Source organism: Marmota monax, unplaced genomic scaffold (assembly GCF_021218885.2).
Source record: "Marmota monax isolate L192 unplaced genomic scaffold, Marmota_monax_Labrador192_F-V1.1 WCK01_AAM20220418_F8-fsc00124, whole genome shotgun sequence".
In the NCBI taxonomy this organism is placed as follows: domain Eukaryota; kingdom Metazoa; phylum Chordata; class Mammalia; order Rodentia; family Sciuridae; genus Marmota; species Marmota monax.
This window is the reverse complement of record NW_026692505.1, coordinates 1,639,446-1,663,728: the sequence shown is the minus strand read 5'-3', so window position 1 is coordinate 1,663,728 and position 24,283 is coordinate 1,639,446. Positions and strand designations below refer to the sequence as shown.

The 24,283-nt window shown below is 36.8% G+C and overlaps 1 protein-coding gene across 3 annotated transcripts in view; it reads right to left on the bottom strand.

The window, feature by feature from the left end:
- Kdm4c (lysine demethylase 4C) overlaps window positions 1-24,283 on the bottom strand; it is a 406,229-nt gene that overhangs the window by 345,760 nt on the left and 36,186 nt on the right. For all 3 annotated transcript variants that reach the window (XM_058579703.1, XM_058579702.1, XM_058579701.1), the window contains 3 exons: window positions 16,927-17,088; window positions 4,506-4,681; window positions 741-855 (listed from right to left, as the gene is read on the bottom strand). In XM_058579703.1, coding sequence (XP_058435686.1) covers window positions 741-855; window positions 4,506-4,681; window positions 16,927-17,070 — 435 coding nt within the window. In that variant the 5' untranslated portion in view covers window positions 17,071-17,088. The remainder of the gene's footprint in view (window positions 1-740; window positions 856-4,505; window positions 4,682-16,926; window positions 17,089-24,283) is intronic.

Sequence of the window (24,283 nt, the reverse complement as noted above, 5' to 3'; positions counted from 1 at the left end):
CACTTTCAAATGCTATAGCAAAAAGAAAAACATAAAGAAACTGAGATAAAGAAAAGGACAGAGAAACATAAAGCAAAAGTAGCAAAATACCAACACCTGGTGAATCTAGGTAAAGAGTATGCAGCTTTGTGTTACATTATTTCCACCTTTTGGTAGATAATAAAATAAAACAAAGAGAGAGAGATCGGGGGAGGTCCAAAATAAAATAATAATTCACATTTTAAAAATAATCAGGAGGAGGCAATAAGGCAATAAGGATTGGATCCTGTAGAATGGATTATGTCCTTGTAAAAATGGCTAAAGACTGTAATACATGTACTTTAAAAAAAAAAAGAAGAAAAAAAACTTACAATTTATTTTTGATAAAAAAGATTACAAGCCTATTCAAATGTAACTTTTAGATGATTAGAATTCTACAAGAAAACATCTAAAATTCTATTTTTGCTTTAAGTGACAGTTAAGATAATATTTCCTTGTGCTCAGATTTTTTAATGTATAGATCAGCCAAATATGTTATTTTCAATAATCTCAGGTGTTTGTACAATAAGCTGGCTTCAATTTGAAAATTACCAGCTGCAAAAATCATACTAATGAGTAAGTATTTCATCATATACTTCGAGGAATTATGGATCACCCAAAATTTCAACAAATGACTATTTCTTAGCTATCTAAAATGTTAATAAAAACAGTATCACCAAATGATCCTTTACAAAACCTACTACAAACAAATATATATATACCTCATCATATATGCTCCCATTAATATCTGCGCCATAGATAGGTGCCACAAAAGTTAAGTTCTTCCAGTACTTGCGCTCCAAATCTTCATAATCCAAATACCTTGGAGTACAATATCTGTAAACGTGGGGGGAAAAAAATTATCAACCAGTAAGAAAATTTTAAGGGTTTTCCTACCCATATAAACAGAAACAAACACTTCTGAAACAAAACCCTATCAAAACAGACACCCATATTGTCAAATCTAATATATAATGTATGTCACAGATACTTGAATACTCTCAGTATTCCTAAACAACTCTATATGATCTCTTTAATAGTAAGAATACTTTCACTAAAGTATAAATAATAGAAACAATATATTACTATAAATCATATTTTAGTTTTTAAGATATTTAACCAATTATACAAAAAAAAGTTTGAAAAATTATGCAAAAGACATAATGCCTATGGGAAAATTAACAAAGGACAATCTCACTAACAATCCAAGAAAGTTTAAAAACTAGAATAAGCCCAGATGCCATGGCGCACACCTATAATCCCAGCAGCTTGGGAGACTGAGGCAGGAGGATCACAAGTTCAAAGCCAGGCTCAGCAACTTAGCGAGGCCTTAAGCAACTTAGTGAGGACATATCTCTACATAAAATACAAAAAGTGGGGCGGGGGGCTGGAGTTGTGGGTCAGTGGCTAAGCACCCCTGGTTTCAATACCCAGTCCAAAAAAAAAAAAAAACTTCAAATATTAGATTGTCAATGCTTAAAATATTATGGTAGGGAAAAAATGAGACCTCTTAACAAACCTGGAGTGGGAGAATATACTGGCATGACCTTTCCAAAATATAATTTTTCAGCATAATATCAAAAATCAAAAAATATATACCCTTTACCTTAAAATCCAACACTAGAAATTCATAGTAACACAGAGATACATGTACCACAAGAGATGATCCAGGATGTGTGCTTCAACATTAACTGAAAACACTAGCTAAATTCTAGCAACTAATAATCAGTTTTTAAAAATATTAAACATAAAATAAAGTACATTTCTATGTATTGAAATTAAAATCTGCGCTTACAGAATAAAGCAGGTTATAGAATAATATGTATACTATAATCCTATTGGTGTAAAAAAAAAGCACTAATTGTACATTAAATAGTCAAATAAAAGTACACCAAATTATTAATATTAACGGTTCTCTCACATAGGAACTAAAGGAAATAACTTAGTTCTCTGAATTTTTAGCAACAATCTTTGTGTTTTTTTTTAAGAGACAGAGAATTTTTAATATTTATTATTTTAGTTTTCGGCAAACACAACATCTTTATTTGTATGTGGTGCTGCACGCATGCCAGGCAAGCACGCTACCGCTTGAGCCACATCCCCAGCCCAGCAACAATCTTATCCAAGAAAAAAAAATTCCTCATTAAGAAAATCAAAAAAAACAAATTGAGAAAACAATGAAAGAAGGTGAAATAGATGCTTAGCAATATAAAGAATAAGAAATATTTTATATTGACTAGATCAATCAACATCTACATTCACTAGAGTAGAAAACCCAAACTGATTAGCTATATAATAGCACACTACTTAATAACTGTTTTGAAATACAGAACTGACTAATTTTCCCAGTATACTAGAATCTCACTGCACAGCCAAAAATAAAAAGGATGGGCATGAAAGCAACTTTACTTTCACATTATTCCACCATATTTATTTGTAGGTTCCAGAAGTACCAGGAATTCCAGACAAGCTAAACAAGCTAACCAGAGGCCAGAATAAGATGATAAAAATAGATGCACATCCCTATTCCCCAGACCACAGATCACAGGACAGAAGAAAGGAGAGAAAGGCAGCAGAAATGTCATTTATTAGGACTTCTAGAGTAACTTCTTAGATTTTGAAAAATGAAGTCCTAAATTGCTTTACACTATTTAAGCAGACTTACAGAATCTATCACTGTATACCCAATCGGGATCACTATGTTCAAACTCATAATTAGAAAAGAGCTTGATATTGGCCACTAAGATCAAATTTTAATGCCTTTAAATATTTGTAATAAATGCTGATTCTAAACTAGAAAAGTGACCAATTCACTTGCCTGATACCTGATTCTAATGAATCCTGGATACAAATTCCATGCCTAATACACTTCCAAATAACCACAGGTATTCTACAAATTCTGTGTCATTTTGCTCAAAACTGATTCGTTCAGACCTTCCACCCAGAACATTTTACTCTCCATAGCAGACTCTTAAGAAGTGAGCCCCAGAACCAGACTACCTGATCTGAATCTAGATTTGGCTATTAAACCCTATATAAGCAATCAGGTATGGACACATGCTTGTAATCCCAGTGATTTGGGAGGCTGAGACAGAAAGATTGCAAGTTTGAAGCCAGCGTGGGTTAACTTAGCAAGACCCTGTTTCAAAATAAAATTTTTACAAAGGCTGGAAATGTAGTTCAGTGCTCAATGTAAGAGTGCTTGCCTAACAGGTGTGAAGCCCTGGGTTCATTTCCCAGTACTGCAATCAATCAATCAATCAATCAAGCTACATAAACCTGGACAGAGAATCAGGAAGCTCCATTTATTTGGAACTCAGTTATTCCTCTGTAAAATAGGGATAAAACATAGATGAGCTGTTGAGGGAATCATCAGATAATTGTATAAAGCACTTCTGTGCCAAGAAGGAAGTACAGATCAACAGCTTGGACATATTAACATTGTTATATAAGGCCTTAACTATCTATATCAGAATTATTATTCTGTAATGATTTTTAAATATATCCACAAATCCTTCAAAAGTCCTCTCTTCAAGAAGTAGAACTCCATTTGCCTCCCCTTAGCAACTAGCTTGGAACAAAAAAAAAATACAGCAGAAGTGACGGTGTGTTGCTTCTGGGACAAGTCATGAGAAGATAGTGTGGTTTTCATCTTGCTAACTCTCTCTTGGATCACTTGCTCTGCTACAACATGAGGAGCAGTCCATTTCACAAACAACTGAGGACTTCAGCCAATAGCCTCAAAAGGGGAGAACTTCTAAAAGAGGCTCTTCCAGGAAACATTCAGATGACAAATAGACCCAGCCAACATCTTGGCTGCAACTTCATGAAAGACCCTAAGCCAGAACCACCAAGCTAGGCCACTCTCAGATTCCTGACCTCCATAAAATTATAAATTGGTTTAAACAGCTAAAATTTGGAATAATCTGTTATCCAGAAATAGATAACTAATACAATAATGGTGGTCTTCAAATACATTCAAGAATTTTTTTAAGGTGTGAACATACTTTATAAACACCCAGAGATATGAAAAACTGTGCTGTATATATGCAATAAGAATTGTAATGCATTCTGCTGTAATTTATTTTTTTAATTCAATTTAAAAATTTTTTAAAATCTTTTAAAATTACTAATCTCTCTTTCTCTACCTACACACACACACAGACACACACACACACACACACACACACACATCTGTGTGTGATTTTAGTGCTGTCACACAAAGAAAATTTTGCCTAACAAAGATAAATCAAAAACTCATGGCAGAGTTGAGGATGTAGCTCAGCATTAGAGCTCTTGGCTAGCTTTTACAAATAATAAAATGTAAAGTAATTTCCATAACACTAAGCTAAATTTTAGTAAATAAAAGGCTAAAATGTTTACATGAGTCTCCTTCTTTTCATTATAATCTCCGCTGTCTGCTTGGTTTCTTATTATGTTCATTTCTTTTTTAAAAGAAATAGAAATAGCAAACTGAATCTACTCACTTGCCACTGTTGGCCAACTGCCTGAACTCCTTCACGGTCATAGCTTTTTTCTGGATGTTGTATTGAGTAAACAGTCCCGACTGCCCTGTGACCATCTGCTGAATTGGTGATGGAATAAGCAAATTATCAATGTCATCATAGCATTGTCTTGGCTTCCACTCCTTAGGGGGAATCACCTAAAAATAAAATAATAATAAATTATTATCTTAAAAATATTCCAAGTAATTATTTAGCTTTTATATCCCACCATCTACAATGGAAGAATTTCTCAGAATCTCTATGACAAATCTGTAATATAGAGAAAAAAATGAAAATTTGCAATAAAAAATATGATACTTTTAATAGTAAAATTTACTGAGTACTCCCTATTTCCAATACAGGTATGTTTTAACTCACTTTTAAGTTGGTACTATTAACAGCTTGATTTTAACAATAAAATCAAAAGATATGCAAAAGAAAATACTGTAATGAAATTCAAATGGCTAAAGACAGGTTGAGCTAAAATTCAAACTGCAACAGTTATAACACAATTGACACTGAGCCTTTATATGACCCTGCCTCATAAAGGACGGTGAAATTGTGCCCATAAATCATTTCTTCCTCAAAGAAGATTGCCTTTATTGAATTTTATCTAAATGTGCTACTTTCACTAATGAGAAAAATAAATAACTATTTAGTTAACTGTTATTTTCTTTGTAGATCTCTTATGCAATGTAGCAAATAGGATAGTGGTGTACTAGTAAATGTTTAAAAACCAGCTTTCTGAAAAGATGGGTAAACTTTGATTTGTAGCATTTCCTATTTCCATTTCTACTCTTATCAGAGCCAACTAAACCTACCAATCACTAAACGTGGAGCTGGGAAATGAACTATCAGCTCTCACATGCTAGAATGAGGTAGCTTAGCACACCACTGTTTTCCCATAATGTAGAAACACTTAATTACTAACAGAGAAAAGATCCAGAAACATTAGAATCGAAAATACATATTCAGAGGCTATATATGTAGCTCAATTGGTAGAACTTGCCTAACAGGGACAAAGACCTGAGTTCACCCCAGCACAATTCAGATGACTTAAAATGAGAAGGGACAAAGTCATGAAGTCACAATTTATGATTGCAATTTTTCCACATTAGAAGAAGCTGTTATATTTTTTAGGAAAAAACTATATTCTAAATAACTATTTTAAAATATAGCAGCCATATGTGAAATGTAAATGACAAATAAAAATATGTAGCTCTGCAAGTTATTAGAAAGCAAATATCCAGGTGTAAAAAGCCAAATACTGCTAGTACCCCAGCAGCTCTCCAAGTACCCTTTTCCATACATTTCCCATCTGGAACAAAAAGCAACTAGATCATAGCATTCAGGGTAAGCAATTTGTTACCGGGCTTTAATTTTATGCATGAGTAAGCATTCCTAAATACAAGTTTTTAAATGTATAAAAATGTAAGCATGGTATATGCTATTCAAGGTTTATCTTCTATATTTCACACAACATTGTGAGAATTAAATATGATGACCCATGCAGAATAGTACATAAATTTTCACTCCCACTAATTCCCTTACATAAATATTTATTTGTACACTGGTGACCATTGTAATGGTATAATTTTTTTTTTTAAATGTACAAATTTGGGGCTGGGGATGTGGCTCAAGTGGTAGCACGCTCGCCTGGCATGCGTGTGGCCCGGGTTCGATCCTCAGCACCACATACAAACAAAGATGTTGTGTCTGCCAATACTTGAAAAATAAATATCAAAAAAAAAAAAATTTTAAAAAAAAATAAATGTACAAATTTTTCAATGAGCCAATGGTCATGTGGCTTATTCTAATTAATGACTATTGGAAATAATACTATTAATATTCTTATATCTTCTGGTACATATGCACACAGGGATCTCTAAGATATACATAAATACAGAGACACCCCTAGCAATGAAATTACTGGGACAAACCAGGTGCGGTGGAGCACACCTGTGATCCCAGCAACTCCAGTGGCTGAAGCAGGAGGATCACAAGTTCAAGGCCAGCCTCAGAAACTTAGCAAGGCCCTGGGCAACCCCATCTCAAAAAACAAAAAGGGAATGAGGGCATGGTTCAGTGATTAAGCATCACTAGGTTAAATCCCCAGTACCAAGTATCAAAGAAATGGAAGACTCAAAAATCTTTCTAGGTTATAACGAAAAATACAAAGCTTTAGAAAACAGATAAACCTGTTTTGGAATAAGATATTATTTGAAAAAAAAAAAATTGGGGGGGGGGGGGTACTGGGGATTGACCCAGGTGCACTTCCCCAGCCCTTTTTTAAATTTAGTTAGAGACAAGGTCTCACTAAGTTGGTTAGGGCCTCACTAAATGGCTGAGGCTGGCTCTGAACTTGCAATTCTCCTGCCTCAGCCTTCCAAACCATTGGGATTACAGGCGTGTGTCACCAGCCCAGGTGCCTGCCCAGTTCCTGAAACAAGATTCGTAAGCTAAAGTGTTCATCTGTGTTACACTGATAATGATAAGCACAAGGTCTTAAAAACAAGTGAATATTTATTCTAACAGGATAAAGAACACAATTTGCCATTATGGTTTTGGATGGGGGAAAAAAATCAAGTCTAATGTTGAAAACTTTTTTCAATGTTTTTCACTTTATTTTTGCTCCCTTTAGAATCTGAACCTAACTATTTGGCCTTACAGTACTTACAATAAAATGACTTACTTTGGAAATTCAATAATTTTAAAGCACAAGAAAGAGAATTTACTGTTTGCTTAAAGTCTTTCAATGTTATCAGAAATCCTCCATCATAAACTGCTAGAAGAAAACATAGGGTTAACACTCTATCATACTGGTGCAGCACCAATTTCCTTAACAATAACAAGACCCCTAAAGCTCAAGAAATAAAACCAAGAATCATTATGTGGGATGATATCAAAATTAAAAACTTCCAAAAGCAAATGAAGCAATTGAGAGCATAAAGAGAGACTACAGAATGGGAGAAAACCTTTGCCAGCTGCTCCTCTAGTATGGGGATTAATATCCAGAATACATAAAGAACTCAAAACGCTTAATATCAAAAAATAACAATAACACAGTCAATAAATGGACAAAGAACTAAACAGACATTTCTCAAAAGAAGAAACACAAGACAAAACATAAGATAAAACTTCAACATAGCTAGACATCAGGGGAATTCGAATCAAAACTACACTAAGATTTCATTTCACTCTAGTCAGAATAGCAATTATCAAGAATGTAAACAATAATAAGACCAGGCATGGCAGTTCATGCCTATAATCCCAGCGACTCAGGAGGCTAAGGTAGGAAGATCACAGGTTCAAAGCCAGCCTCAGCAATTTAGCACGATCCAACTTAGTGAGACCTTGTCTCAAAATAAAAACAAAAGGGGCTGGGATGTGGCTCTGTGGTTAAGCGCCCTTGGGTTCAATCACTGGTACCAAAAAAAAAAAGCATATAAAAATAACTGCTGGCAAGGATATGGGGGAAAAAGATACACTCATATATTTTTGATGGGACTATAAATTAGTACAACCACTATAGGAGCACTCTGGAGATTCCTTAAAAAACTAGGAACAAAACCACCATAGGACACAGCTATCTCACTCCTTAGTATTTATCCCAAAGAATTAATATCAGCATACTATATTGAAACAGCCACATCAATGGTATGGCAGCACAATTAACAATAGCCAAGTTATGGAACCAGCCCAGATGCCTGTCAATAAATGAATGGATTAAGAAAACATGCCATGTACACATGGCAGAGTTTTACTCAGTCATGAAGAATGAAATCATGGCATTTGCCAGTAAATGAATGGAACTAGAGAATACCTAGCCAAGAGATATAAGCCAGACTCAGAAAACCAAGGATCGAACATTTCTCTCATATGCAGAAACTGGAGCAAAGTACAGGAAAAAAATAGGAGGGGTCTGGAGTGGATATCCTAGATACAGGGAATGTCAGAGATGAAGAATGAGATCAAGGTGGGGAGGAAAGATAGGAAAGGGGAGGAAATGGGAAGTAAATTTGACCAAATTCCACAATGTACATGTATAAATATACCACAGCAAATTTACCTTTATGTATTTCTATAAAGCTGGACATGGTGGCTCATAATCTGTAATCTCAGGGGCTCAGGAGGCTGAGCAGGAGGATCTCAAGTTCAAAGCCAGCCTCAGTAACTTGTCAAGACTCTACGCAACTTAGTGAGACCCTGTCTCTAAATAAAATATAAAAAGGGCTGGGGATGTGACTCAGATATGCACCCTTGGGTTCAATCTCTGGTTAAAAAAGCAACAATTAAGGGGAAAACAGGGTTCAGGGGCTGAGAAGGACAAGGAAAGGAGTGGCAGCCACCAGTGTCTGAAATGGAGTAAATTAAATTCCATCCATGTATGATTTGGTCTAAATGAACCCAACTATTAAAGAAATCCTACAGCATAGAACTATCTGGTACCCTTAAAGTTTCAGAGTGGGCTGATCTGAAATTTCAATGTCAATTAATTTAAAAAAAAAAAATAGTCAAATGGAAAGGCCTACTGCAACAGTTTCTTAAAGTTGCAGACAAGATCCCAGTCTGACAGAATTAGCACAGCTCCTCAAGAGTAAGCAACTTGCCCCATTCTCCTTAGCACACTAAATTTTCATCCTAGACAATATTATTATCTAACCTGGTGCTTAACATACAAAGTAGTATGAATACCCCTTTTTTAAAAGATCAAATGTCTCACTACAGAATAATAAGTATATCCTCATTGAGACATTACATTCTGGAACTGGCCAACTGAATAAAATTTTTTTAAAACTCTGTGACAGGGCTGGGGATGTGGCTCAAGCAGTAGAGGGCTCACCTGGCATGTGTGCAGCACTGGGTTCGATCCTCAGCACCACATACAAATAAAGATGTTGTGTCCACCGAAAACTAGAAAATGAATATTTAAAAAAATTCTCTCTCTCTCTCTCTCTCTCTCTCTAAAAAAAAAAATCTGTGACAGCAGAGAATCAACACCATAAAAAACAGTGCAACAAAATTAGACATTACTATGCTGAAGCCTTTTTTCTAGCTTTATCTCAAAAATAAAAATCATGATTCTACTATGATATTGACTTTAAAACACAGAAGTGAAAAACATTATTTTTCAAAAGTATTTTATATATCAACATGGAATGATTTTAGTTCTCCTTTACTAAAAAGAAAACTTCTACAGTATATCTAAAAAGAACAAATAAATTTTTTTTAAATTACAAAAAAAAAAAAAGAAAACATTTTAAAAACTACTATTACCATGCTAATATAACAATTTTAGCCAGTAGTGGTTTCACTAGGCCCCTAGTTAGTCTTTGAATTCCTCTCTTTTCTGTGGGAACTTCTGATTTTGCAAAATTCTGCTTAGGTGTGTGCTGCTTAGGATGTACTTCATAAAAGAGGTCTGCAGTCAAGTAACCCCCATTGTCCAGCTGGAGCTTTCTAATGATATTCAATTGGAGTTATCTTTCCACAATTTGTAGTTAAGGGTTCTTGCAGCCAAAAGAAAGCATCCATTCTTTCACACTGCATGTGTACACCAGCCACTGAATAAATAAAAACTATGGACTCTAAATAGTCTACTTCATGGGAAAGTTTACACAGAAAGAAATGGTAACATGCTGAATCTTTGGAAATCCTCTTTGACTAAATCTTTTAGTTCTGCTTTTGTTATGTAGTAGACAAAAACAATAATCCTGTTTTTATATGTATCTCAATTACACATATTTGAGCTGTTATTCCCTTTTTCAAAACCTGAAGTTTCTCAAGAAATAAGAAATGTACAGGTATGGTTGCATATGCCTGCAATCCCAGCAACTTGGAAGGCTGAGGCATGAGAACTGTAAATTCAAAGCCAATCTCAACAATTTAGCAAGACTTTCCCTCATAAAAGACAAAAAAGCTGTGGATGTAATTCAGATTATGATATCTTTGTTTTGCCACTCTTGCATTATTTAGGTGAGATTTAGAATGAATAGATATCATTGCATGGTCTCCATATCACTGTCTTGTTCATCAAAAAACATTATATGCAGCAAAAAGAGCAACTCTGAAAAAGGAATATGGATGTGGCCACATTAAAATATTTAGAAGGGGCTGGGGTTGTGGCTCAGCGGTAGAACTCTCGCCTAGCATGTGCGAGGCCCTGGGTTCCATCCTCAGCACCACATAAAAATAAACAAATAAAATAAAGGTATTGTGTCCAACTACAACTAAAAAATTAAAATATTAAAAAAAATATTTGGAAGAGTAAAGGAAGATATATATATGGATATTAAGAATATTTGCTATTGCAGTCTTCACCTGTCCCATTGACTTCAGCTGAGGAAGAATTATGACTGATTTAAAATAAATGTTGTAGGAGCTGATGGAGGTATAAATACTAAGCATCAGGCACTACTAGGAGTAGCATTTCTTATTTCATCCTCTCTTTCTCTCTCTTTAAGTACTGGGGATTGAATCTAGGGGCAATTTACCACTGAACTACATTCCCAGCCAATTTTTTTTTTTTTAAAGACAGGGTCTTAGCAAGTTACTTAGGGCCTCACTAAATTGCTGAGGATGGCCTGAAACTTATGATCCTCCTGCCTCAGCCTCCCTCCCTAAATTTTTGACAAACTTTAGTTCATAGCTTTAATATAATCACATTTTTTCATTTCTTCCTTTATAGGTACTGCTATAATGTTCAGTTAACAAAAACTCCTACACTAGCACATGAAGACAGTCTACTTTATATTCAAGGAGGGTTAAAGTTTTGTTTTACATTTAGATCTATAATATACAACTGTGAAAGCTCTGTGTTAAGCTTCACAGGATAAAGAAACTTGGGGTTGGGGTGAGTAACATATTCAATGTTATATAAGTAATAAATAAAAGACTTGTTAACTCATAACAAACTGAAAATGAGCTGTTAATTTTAAAATTAATTTTCATCTGCAATATTTCCTCCAAGGCATATCATTTAAAAATGAGAATATACAGACCTATATATTATTGAATATGTAGACTTAATAATTTTGAAAAGCATGAATAATCATACTATATGAATTTTAATAAGATATATTACCATGAGAACACACTGAAAGGGACGAAGGGAGTGGAGTTGTGGCTCAGTGGCAGAGCACCTGCCTAGCATGTGTGAGGCTCTGGGTTCAATTCTCAGCACCACATAAATAAATGAATGAAAAATAAAGGTTCAGGCTGGGAGTGTGCCTCAGCGGTAGAGCACTCACCTAGCACATGCGAGGCCCTGGGTTTGATCCTCAGCACCACATGAAAATAAAGAAAAAAATAAAGATATTGTGACCAACTATAAGTAAAAAAATAAATTTTTTTTAAAAAAAAAAGGTCCATCAATATCTAAAAAAACTTTTTTAATTAAAAACATAAAAGTATTATAAACACAAACTTATTCTATACCAGAAATTATTTTTTAAACAATTCAAAAAACATGGGGATTTATTCAAGTCATTATTTAATATTAATTAATCAATCAAAAATTAATATTAGGTATAGAGTCAAATATATGCCTCTGTCTTACCAAAAAAAAAAAAAAAAACCAGGCAAGCTGAGAGTAGTTGCATAAGCCTATAATCTCAGTGGCTCGAGAGGCTGAGGAGTAGGATCACAAGTTCAAAGCCAGCCTCAGCAACCTATCAAGGCTCTAAGCAACTCAGGGAGAGACCGTGTTTCTACATAAAATACAAAATATAGGCCTGGAGATGTGGCTCAGTGATTGAGTTCCCCAGGGTTCCATCCGTGGTACCAAAAAAAAAAAAAGTTCTGAAATAATTGGATGAGGAAAGCATACAAATACAATAAATTTACAGAAACTAGAAATGTTACCTTGTGTATTTATTTTCTTTTGATTAAAGAATTCAGAAAGAACATTAAAATATTTTTAATGTTTAAAATGTAAAATAAAACTTTAACTCCACTGCCTTCAAGTCATAAATTAAAACCAATTCATTAAATGCTATCAAAAGTGTATTAACAAAGAACTTCACAGGTGGCTCTGTTCCCCAGGGCTAGCCCCAAAACAAACCAGCTACATCAATGCAGTCTTGATTTTTACCATTTGATTTGATTCAGTACAGTTCTGTACAGTTATTATTGCTGCAGTTTCTAGAACAAGAGGGGAACCCAATAAAACTGAGTTCAAGTGACTTGACATAAAAGGTAGCAAAAATGATTAGAAACAAATAGTTCACCATATTCCTAAAATAAGTTATAGAAAATTATCACAGGATTAAATAAATTAATGTCTCCAACTCTGCCAACGATCTTACTTTAAGGAAGGGAGAGAAGCTGTTCTGGACTCAGGTGTGTCTTTTAATTGTAGTTCTCATTAACTTTATTCTGTTTCATAATAACCAGGAACAGCACAGGTGTACTCCATGTGCCTGCAGCTCCCTTGTGAGGGTAGCTGCTGCTTCCTCTTCTAAAGTTACTGAACATGCCTCCTTACCACAAGCTATTCTACTAAATCTCAGTGGAACACAGTATATGCTTTCAAGAAACTAAAGGGAGAGAAAACAAGAAACTAAAGGGAGACAGGATAAGGGCTGCATTCAGAGCCCAAGGCAGAGAGACAGACCTGCTCAATCCCCTCCCCCAACTCCTTGCTAACCCATTACAAGTTCATGATCAAAATTTTATGTCAAGTATTTCTGAAATAATACACTCATTCTCTTCAATTAAAGAATTATTTCTCCCTCAAAGATAATCTGGAGGGTCTGAGGTGTTAAAACTGAGTGGGTTTTTTAAATAGTTAACCAAATAAAGAAGCTAAACTAGAGAAGGGCGTGGTAGCGATGGCGCAGGCCTGTAATTCCAGCGAAGTGGAAGTGGAAGCAGAAGCGTAGGTAGAGATCGGAGGATCATGAGTTCAAAGCCAGCCCTAGCAGCTTAGGGAGGCACTTGCAACTCTGTGAGACCCTGTCTCTAAATAAAATCTAAAAAAGGCTGGGATGTGGCTAGTGGTTAAGCATCCCTCAGTTCAACCCTGGGTACAAAAAAAAAAAAAAAAAAGAAGCTAAAATAAAGATAGCTCATCTGAGAAATTCATTATAAACTTTCTCTTTGTTTCAACTTTCACCCATTCCTAGTTAATATTTAACTTAATATCCCCAATTTTTTAAACTTTTCTTGGAGGAACTTTGATCCTTAACGATACATAACAAAATGACAGACCTCCAGGGTCAGATGTCAGAAACAGTAAAAACTCGGTTGCAGGTAGCATCAGGTCCCCAGATGAGGACCTGAACAACAAATTCTGCTGTTCAGGAAATTCTTTCTATCAGCCCTCCACACTATTTGACCTTCACAGCACTGAAAAAGAGCTCTTTATGTTGGTGCAGTTGAGTGGATCCATCTAGCAGTGGGCTCTGCCAGGGCTCAGGGATTTATGTACAAACAGTGACAAGTCTACAGAAACCCAGATTACGAACTTAAAATATAGCACAATAATAAAACATGCACAAAAAAATAATTCTTCCTAGGGAAAGATTTAAATTACAACAGATTTCCTGACAGGCATGATGGCATATGCCTATAATCCTGGAGACTGAGGCAGGAGGATCTCGAGTTCAAACCCAGCCTCCACAACTTATCGAGGTCCTAAGCATTTGGTAAGACCCTGATACATAGATATCCAATATAGAAAGGACACATAGGGGCTGGGGATGTAGCTCAGTCGGCTGAGTGCTTGCTTCGCATGCACAAGGTCCTTGGTTCAATCCCCAACACCACAAAAAAAAAAAGAAAAAAGCACCACAAAAAAAAAGAAAAAGAAAGGACACATAAATCATCTTAGGTTGCAGGTCAGAGGATGAATGACATAACACAGTTTTTCTTTCAAAGCTCTAACTCAGGGGAAGGGGGAAATGCTGGGGACTGAATCAGAGCAAATTATATTCCATGCTTTTGTGATTATGTCAAAATGTATCCTAATGTTATATATAAGTAAAAATAATCAATAAAAATTTAAATTAAATAAAATTTTTAAAAACCTTATTGAAAAAATTTTTAAAAGTTCTAACTATGGATCTATGGGTTCAAATAGGCAATATAGTACTCAGTACCTTAGAACACCCCTATGGCCCCAAGCATTCATTTATACCTCCAGTTCTTAAATCACAATCTCTTTTTTGGGGTACTGGGGACTGAACTCAGGGGCACTAGGCCACTGAGCCACATCCCCAGCTCTATTTTGTATTTTATTTAAAGACAGGTTCTCACTGAGTTGCTTAGCACCTCACCACTGGAAAGGCTGGCTTTGAACTTGCGATTCCCCTGTCTAGGCCTCCTGAGCCTCTGGGACTACAGGCGTGCACCACCACACCCAGCTACCACCATGATCTTTTCAGGATGTTATTTGGCATCTGTAAGAATAAGAAAAAAATGAGGTTTTTGTTTTTGGTACTAAGGATTAAACCCAGGGGCACTTAACCACAATGTGATCCACATTCTCAGCCCTTTTTTACATTTTATTTAAAGACAAGTTTTCTCTGAGTTGCTGAGGCTGGCTCTGAATGCTCAATCCTCCTGCCTCAGCCTCCTGAGCTGCTGGGATTACCCAAGTACACCAAAGCACCTAGCCAAAGATGAGTATTTTCAAACACAACTAAACCAAAGACCACGTCTGCCTTTCTTCAATGGTCTAGGCCACCATAAGCTCCTCACTAGATAAAGACAACCTACATGTACTCTTGTCTCCCATGACCCACACTTCTAAATTCATTCTTCTCATGGAAGTTAGTGTGATCATTTCAAAATAATGTCAAAAAACAGCAGAAGAAATAAATAAGCAATCACCATACCTTCCTCTCCCACTTAAAGTGTGGCAATGCTTCTGACTGCTCTTAAAATAAAACTTCTTATGCATTTGTGAAGCTGGACAAGCCCAATACCATCTGGCCTCTTTGTACCATACTTATTATGTCCCTCTTCCCCATGAGTGCCAATTCCACTGACTGCCTTCCTAATCCTTTCATGCATGAAGTTCAGGCCAGCCTCCTGGCCTCTGGACTTAGTATTCTTTCTGTCACTGTATCTTGAGAAGGCTGGTTTCTTTATTTCCTTTGGGTCTTGGCTTAAATATCCCTATCTCATCACCCTAAAAATCCTACCATCAGATAATAAGCTCCATGAAGGTGGGGTCTTGATCAGTTCTGGCCCCTCATGGCCCCGACACACACACACACACACACACAAACACACACACACCACCTGCCACAGTGCCACGTACATATTGACACTCTTCACATCTGATAAATACTAAAAAGAAAAAAGAATAGAAAAATCCATAGAGACAAAGTAGATTGTGGTTGCCTCATGCTGGGTGGTTAGAAGGAAATAGGAAATGACTGTTCAATGGGTACAGTTTCTTTTTGGGATGATGAAAATCTTCTGGGATTCAATAGTGGTGATAGCTATGTAACTATGGAAATACTAGAAACCACTGAAACACAAATTTAAGTGGGTAAATTATCTAGCATATAAATTATATCTCAATAAATCTGCTATATCAAAAAAATAAAATGAGGTTGGGCACAATGGGACACACATGTAACCCCAGCTACTCCAGAGACTGGGGCAGAAGGATCAAGTTTAAAGCCAGCCTGGCAACTTAAGTGAGACCCTATCTCAAAATAATATTTTCTTAAAAAGGATTGGGGATGCAGCTCAGTGGTAGAGCACTTGCCCAGAATATGAAAGGCCCTGGGTTCAATCCCAAGTACCATAAAAACTAATTAATTAATTTAATTAAAAACAAAGAAAAAATGGAAGGAACAAAGCAAGAATGGGAGAGGGGATGGAGAGTATTGATGAAGTTTCAGGTTAATCATTGTTCTTGGTCTGACATGGTGGTGCACACCTATAACCCCAGCAGCTTGGGAAGCTGAGGTAGGAGGATAGTGAGTTCAAAGCCAGCCTTGGCAACTTAGCAAGAATCTAAGCAACTCAGCAAAAACCTGTCTCTAAATAAAAAATATTTTAAAAGGCTGGGGATGTGGTTCAGTGGTTAAGTACCCCCTGGGTTAAATTCCGAGTATCAAAAAAAAAAAAAAAAAAATGTATTCTATGAGAAACTGATGAAAACCATGAACATTGTCACTCCTCTGAAAACCTGTACGGGATATCTGGTTTCTATAGGCCACCCTGATTTTAAAAGAAAAAAGAAGAAGCTTTAGAACATAGTATAAATAGTTGAAAAAAAAATAAGTTAATTATTTATCTTTCAAGTGCTCCACATGGATTAACAAAAACGAAGATATTACAAATACCTTCCTTAGGAAGAAACAACGGCCCACATCGTGAAGATTAAGAACACAATTTAAAGGCCAAGTGATCCTTTCTCGTGCCAGGATCTGAGCATAATCACCTTTGCAAGACCTGCTCGGTGGGCTCCTTTAGACTCCATGTATGCAAGATATTTGTTGAACTCCCGGAACTCCTCCATGGAGGGTCTGAAGGTCATTATTTTACAGCTGGGATTCAGAGGACTGTCTGCCTCCACCACCTCCATGATGGCTTAGGGCAGTCTCTGCAGAGAGAAGGACACAGTCATTGGCACTGTATTATGTGTGTTAAGGTCAGTGGTATTTTTCTCCCAAATAAAATGTAGGCACCCTCAGCAGGAACTTTGCTCTTTTAGATATTTCCACTCTATTCCACCCTCTTATAGGGACTCATACATTTCTCCCTGGGCCCTGGGAAAAAGAAAAGATAAAAAAAAAAAAAAAAAAGTTTCTAGTCTCCTCTTGCCAAGTTCCTATTCTTGGCACTGAATCACTGAACTGTACTGCTGGCCTCTCAAAATCCTTCCAAGTAAAAATGAATTTTCTAACCCTGTAGGTTCACATAAGGTGTTGTTCTGAAAGACTCCCTCATACTCATATGTACACATGTATAAAAGTTTCATCTAGGTTGAGTGGAGGATATTCACCATCCCTAGCACAACTTGACTCACATGTCCTTCCAGCTTGTCATAACAAGCTTTTCTATAATAATGTACACATCAATCGTTCAACAAAACCACCAGGCCACATGCTTAAGTACTAGAAAGAGAGAAATGGGTAAACTCTTTACCTTCCAAGTTCACCGTCCAGAAACTGAACAAAAAAAAATTTTTTTAAGTATACAAGAAGAAGCAATTAAGTTCACCTAGACTAATCAGAAATCACTTCCTCAGAAAGGAGCAGAGTTAAGACTTATAAGCAGATACAGCAGCTGATCAGATGACAGAATGAGCACTCCAGGTAGCAGAGAATCTAGAAATACTGCAGAATGGAGAGGAGTCTAGTGTGTCTGGAGCTTAGAAGCAAAAATTACAGAAGGGAGGTTTTTCTACAAAAACACCAACCTCATCTTGCTGCAGATAAATGAGATGATCCCTTCAACAATGTTCACTCAGTACGTAACATGTGCCAAGCATGGGGAATGCAAGTACATAAAAAGTACTGGTAATACTGGGATTGTAGCTCAGTGGTAAATAACTTGCCTTGCATGCGTGAGGCACTGGGTTTGAATCTCAGCACCACATAAAAATAAAGAAAGATACTGTGTCTATGTACAACTAAAAAAAAAAAAATTTAAACTAAAAACATAAAAAGCACTGGAGTGACTGTCTCAGTAAGGAATTCCACCCCAATCCACATGTAGGTTCAGTGATAGGATCTGGCATCTGACAGCACAAATCAAATCTTCTTGAAACAAGCTTTCTTTCCCCCGCCCCCGCTTTTTTTTTTCTTAATAAATTTAACTTCCTTGATAGATAGATTAAGAGGTGAAGGATGGGGCAGATAAAAGAGGAGGACATGTTCTGGGATAATAAGAGATGTAAAAAAGTAGTGAAGTGGTAACTATTTACTTAAAGAAAATTTAAGTGCACATGGCTGGGGATGTAGCTTGGTGATAGAACACTTGTATATGCCACATGCTGGGTTTAATCCCTAGCAGAAAGGAAGGAAGGGAGTTTAAATGAGCCATCTATCTCACAATATTTGTAGTGAGGAGATACAGGAAACATAAAAATTAAACCCTGCCACCCTTTAGGAATTTACAATATAAAGGAGAAAAAATCTGCATGGAGATATATTAATAAATAGCAGAAAATATTTTGGATTCTCCTTCCCTCAAAAAGGAAACACACAAAAGAAAAAAATTGAGGTCCTCCCTACCCAATCTCCCTTTATATAAACATAGGCACACATATGCAAATCCATGACCTGTAGAATGAAACTCTCACTCTACACAGTAAGCATGTAATTATTTACAAGCAGCTGAATCTGGCCCTTGCGTAACTTTGCCTTGTCCACCGTCAGTGCCTACATCATAGTTGTCCCTCTGGATCCATAAGGGATTGGTTCTAGGACCTCTCCCCTATGATTTAAAAAAAAGAGAGAGAGAGAGACATTAATTTGCTTCACTAGTAAAGAATATTAGAATAGAAATTCTGGTATACCAGAATCCTAGGATGCTCAAGTCCTTTATATAAAATGGCTTAGTATTTGCATATAACTCACACACAACCTCCTGTATACTTTAAGTCTTCAGATTACTTATAATACCTGATATAACACAAATGCTAAGTTAATAGTTTTTATACTGTACTGTTTAGGGAATAGTAAGAAGACATGTTCAATACAAAATTTTTTTCAAATATTTCTGATCTGCACTTGGTTGAATTCACTGAAGCACAGAGCACTCAGATACAAAGAGGCAACTATATTTTACACTCCAACAATACTCACTGACTTGTGCTTCTCTAACAAGTTAAAGCTCTCTGTGCCTCTGCCCATTTTCCCTCTCCTTGGAGTACCCTTTGCCTACTTCCTCACCTGGCAAACTCCCACCCACCCTTGAAATTCCCAACACTCAGGAACTACCTGGATGAAACACTCATGGTCCAACCTCCCTCCTCTGCATCCTTCATTATGGCACTTGCCTCTCCCAACTGTTGGCAATTCCAACCACCCACTGAACTATCAGCTTTCAAGGGAAAGGCAGGTTCACCATCTCTTTGAACCCTGGCATATAGCCTGGCACCCAGCCTGGCTCACAAGGTCTGCTGCAATAATTATTTGCCAGCTGAATGATGGAAGAGGCACCTAAATGCTAAAGTATTTATATAAAATGATACCAAATTCAAAGAAAGGAAAGCATTAATCCCAAACACAGAAATGTTATTTAAAAAAAAAAAAAAAGAGATTCATTTGCTTGACTGGTAAAAATTATTAGAATAGAAAAATCTGAGCAGTAAGAAAAAGGAAGAAGCCCACAGAAACATTTGGTCCATGAAAAGTAGGGTTCCTTTCCCCCTGGCCAAAGTACATGAGTGGCCTGAGTATTCCTCAAGGCAGAAGAAGCTACTGACAAAGAAATTGGAAATTCATCCAGTCATTTGCCAAATAATTACTGAATGCCTAAATGCTGGGCAGTCAGTCAGTAAGTCCTCATTCTAATGGAGTGAAACAGACAATAAGTAAGTAGTAAATTCTGCGAAGAAATACAAAGGGGAGGGTTACTGTTTCACACAGAGGAGGCCAAAGACAGCATTTTAGAGAAAGTGAAATTCAGGAAAGGCCTGAAGAAGGGAATTAGTCATTCAAATATCTGGAAGAAGAGCATTTTCAACAGAGGCAACAGCAAGGAAGGAGAATTTGGGTGCTGTAAGAAATAGCAAGGATGTGGGAGAGCGCTCGCCTAGCACGGGTGGGACCCAGGTTCAATCCTCAGCACCACATAAAAATAAAGGTCTTGTGTTGTGTCCATCTACACCTAAAAAACAAATAAATAAATAAATAGCAAGGATGTGATATATACTGGGAACTCGGTAATCAAGAGTAAAAACAATGAGAGGAAAAAACGGGAGAGGAGTTTGGCAAGCTACCTTCAGTGGGATAAGAACCTTGGGCTTCTTCCCCTTTTATCTATCCAGTTCATGGAAATCAAACATGCATTTTTCTTTCAAGGAAATGACTGTTTTCTAAGGTAACTTCTAGAGGACCTGGAGCAGAAAAGTTTACTGGCTCACACTTAGTATTATTGTGACTGTTGTATAAAGAAGGACAATGACAGAAGCAGAGAGAGGAGCAAGTAGGTGATTTACACTAAACCAGACAATATAAAAAGGCAGCTTCAACCAGGGGTGGGCAATAAGAAGGGATCAGATTGCAGAATATGATATACTGTGAACAAAATTTCCTAACAGAAGTGAAAAGAACAGGAGTCAAGATTTCTGGTTTATGCAACAAATCAGTGGCTCTGACAAGAAAATGAAGCAGAGACTATTAAGACATTAAAAAATTGGTCTGGGGATGTGGCTCAAGCAGTAGCGCGCTCACCTGGCATGAATGCGGCCCGGGTTCGATCCTCAGCACCACATACAAACAAAGATGTTGTGTCCACCAAAAACTAAACAATAAATATTTAAAAATTCTCTCTCTTTAAAAAAAAAAAAGACATTTAAAAAATTAAATCTCAGCCCTTGACACAGTTTGCTAACTGGAATAGAAAATATACTTTCTTTCTTCCTAGCATAACTACTCAACTACACAAAAATAGTTATGCCTACAAATCAGATAATCAGATTGATATGGTTTAGATGTGCGGGAGGTTGGGGGTTTTGTGGGGGAAGGGTAGCAGGGATTGAACACCATCCCAGCCCCCCTTTTATGTCTCATTTTAAGACAAATCTCACTTGTTGCTTATGGCCTCAATAAGTTGCTGAGGCTGGCTTTGAACTTGCAATCCTCCTGCCTCAGCCTCTCAAATCAGTGGGATTATAGGCATGCACCAACACACCACATTAGTTTTGGTCTTTGACCTTTGATTTGACCTTAGGTTTTTAAATTTTCCAATCTATAAAGTCAATATATGTTTATCATAAAATTTAAAACACATAAAGTTAAGTAAAATTTTAACCCCACTACCTAAAAAAAGTTTGATATTAAATTTGATGTTTTTGATTATTGGTAGCATTGATGATTTTTGGACACAAAACCATTTTCATTTCTTTTTTTTGGGTTGACTATTTATGTTCATTACGAGAGAGAGAGGAGAGAGAATTGTTTTTTAGTATTTTATTTTTCAGTTTTTGGTGGACACAACATCTTTACTTTTATGTGGTGCTGAGGATCGAACCCAGGGCCCCGCACATGCCAGGCGAGCGCCTTACGGCTTGAGCCACATCCCCAGCCCTATGTTCATTACTTTAACAGGCAGTTTATAGGGGGCTGGGGTTGTGGCTCAGTGGTAGAGCACTTGCCTGGCATGTGTGAGGCCCTGGGTTCGATCCTCAGCACTGCATATAAATAAATAAAAAATCCATTTACAACTAAAAAAAAAAAAAAAAAGTAGTTTAAAGGGCTGGGGTTGTAGCTCAGTGGTAGAATTCTTGCCTAGCATGTTTGAGACACTGGGTTTGATCCTCAGAGCCACATAAAAATTAATAAATAAATAAAGGTGTTGTGTCCATCTGCAACTAAAAAAAGAAAAATTTTTAAAAGCAGTTATGGGGCTGGGATTGTGGCTCAGCAATAGAGCACTCGCCTAGCACAGGAGGGACCTGGGTTCGATCCTCAGCACCACATAAAAATAAAGGCATTGTGTTATGTCCATCTACACCTAAAAAATAAATATTTTTTTAAAAGCAGTTTTACTTTTTCCTAATCCACATTTATCATTAAACTTAATCATGTTATTACAATTAAATCCCCAACCCCTCTTCTTTGTCCTTTACCTTTATTTCTCTGATCCAAGAGGGAATAATTTTAAAAGGTTCTTGCAGTAATGTTTTGTGGTTGAAAAAAGATTGTTATATTTCACAAGAATCACCACAATTTCAGCTGATGATGATGATGCAATTTTTTTTTAATAATGCTACACCTTTTTAGAGACTGAGTCCCCAAAGTGACTGACAACAATAACTCTGATGTAATGTTGTAATTCTGCCTCTACAGACTTAGCCTTCAATGTTTTTGAGACCCGCTAAACTAAATGGCCATATATAAAGCAAGTACACTAAGAATGTTCTACATGGTTGTATTTTTTTATTTGTTTTAGGAGACGACATCTTATTGTATTGCCAGGGCTGACTTTAAGCTCTTGGCTTCAAGTCATCCTACTACCTCAGCCACCTAAGTAGCTGGAACTATAAGCAAACACTACTTTGCCCAGTCCCTAAGAATTTAATAAGCTAAAGAGCTTTTCCAACAAGTGAAGAAAAAAGCCCACCACTAATCCACCCCCGACCTTCTTTTCTGAATTTTTTTTTACCTTACTAGAAGGGAAAACATTTACTTTCCTTATTCTAATAACAATACATATTTTACTTAATAATAAAAAAGAAACAAGCTAATCCTTTCCTGCCAAATGTAATGTCATATTCTACATTGCTGTCCTTGTGCATACTTGATATTTCTAACCAGCACTCTCTTAAACAACTTCTAGCTGGGTACAGTGGCACATCCGTTATCCCAGCAACGCAGGAGGATCGCAAATTCAAAGCCAGCCTCAGCAACTTAGCAAGGCCCTACGCAACTCAGCAAGGTCTAATCTCAAAATAGGCTGGGGATATGGCTCAGTGGTAAAGTACCTCTGGGTTCAATCCCTGGCTTTAAAAAAAAAAAAAAATTACTCTGAGGAAAAAATAAAAACTGATGTCTCACATCATGTATTAGTTTCTTCCACAAGGCCTGCCATAGATCTGCACTATCTATGAAGAGAACACTTCAGAATCTACTATAAAGTACATCCCCTGGGAAATTAAGCAAATATCAGTTTAGTAGATAAGCATTAGGTTAGGCAATGAAAGAACAACCAAGGCACAATCCCCAGCTGTGCTACTTTAGAAGAGATGCTATTTTAGCCTCCACCAGGAGGAAGAATACTTCACAAAGACCTGCCAAATTCTGGAGGTCCAAACCCTCCAGTCCTGTCACTACTACTTTCTTATAGTGAGAGTCTTAAAAAAAAAAAAAACTGAATAAAGAAAGTTACTCCTTAGTACCACCCTGCTGTCTCCAGTTCCCAATTCTAAGGGAGATGAAGTCTGGTCTTTCATTTCAACACTGCAGCTCACTGGTTTGGTCTCACAGTGAGCAACAAGCTTCTGTTCATTCTGCAGACTGCCTTAGTCAACATGGCTCTGAGGTGATTCATGCACCATCCCCCCCAAGACATGTTGAAACCTAACACCCAAAACCCATGAGTGTGATCTTATCTGAAAATAGGGTTTTTGCAGATGTAATTGGGTTAAGATGAGGTCAATCCGGCCGGGCATGGTGGCGCACGTCTGTGATCTCAGTGGCTCAGGAGGCTGAGGCAGGAGAATAGAGAGTTCAAAGCAATCATCAGCAACTTAGTGAGGCCTTGAGCAACTTAGCAAGACCCTGTCTCAAAATAAAATATAAAAAATGGACTGGAGGGCTGAGCACAATGCCTATAATCCCAGAGGCTCAGGAGGTTGAGGCGGAAGGATCACAAGTTCAAAGCCAGCCTCAGCAAAGTCAAGGTCCTATCCCTAAACAAAACACAAATGGGCTGGGGATGTGGATCAGTGGTCAAGTACCCCTGAATTCAATCCCCAGTAAACCCCCCCCCAAAAAAAAATAAAAAGATCAAGTCAATCAGGGCAGGCATTAGTTCAATATAACTGATGTTCTTTGGGTAGGAGGGACAAACCACTGAGCAGCATCCCAGGTACTTTTTATTTTTTGATTTTGAGAAAGTTCTCA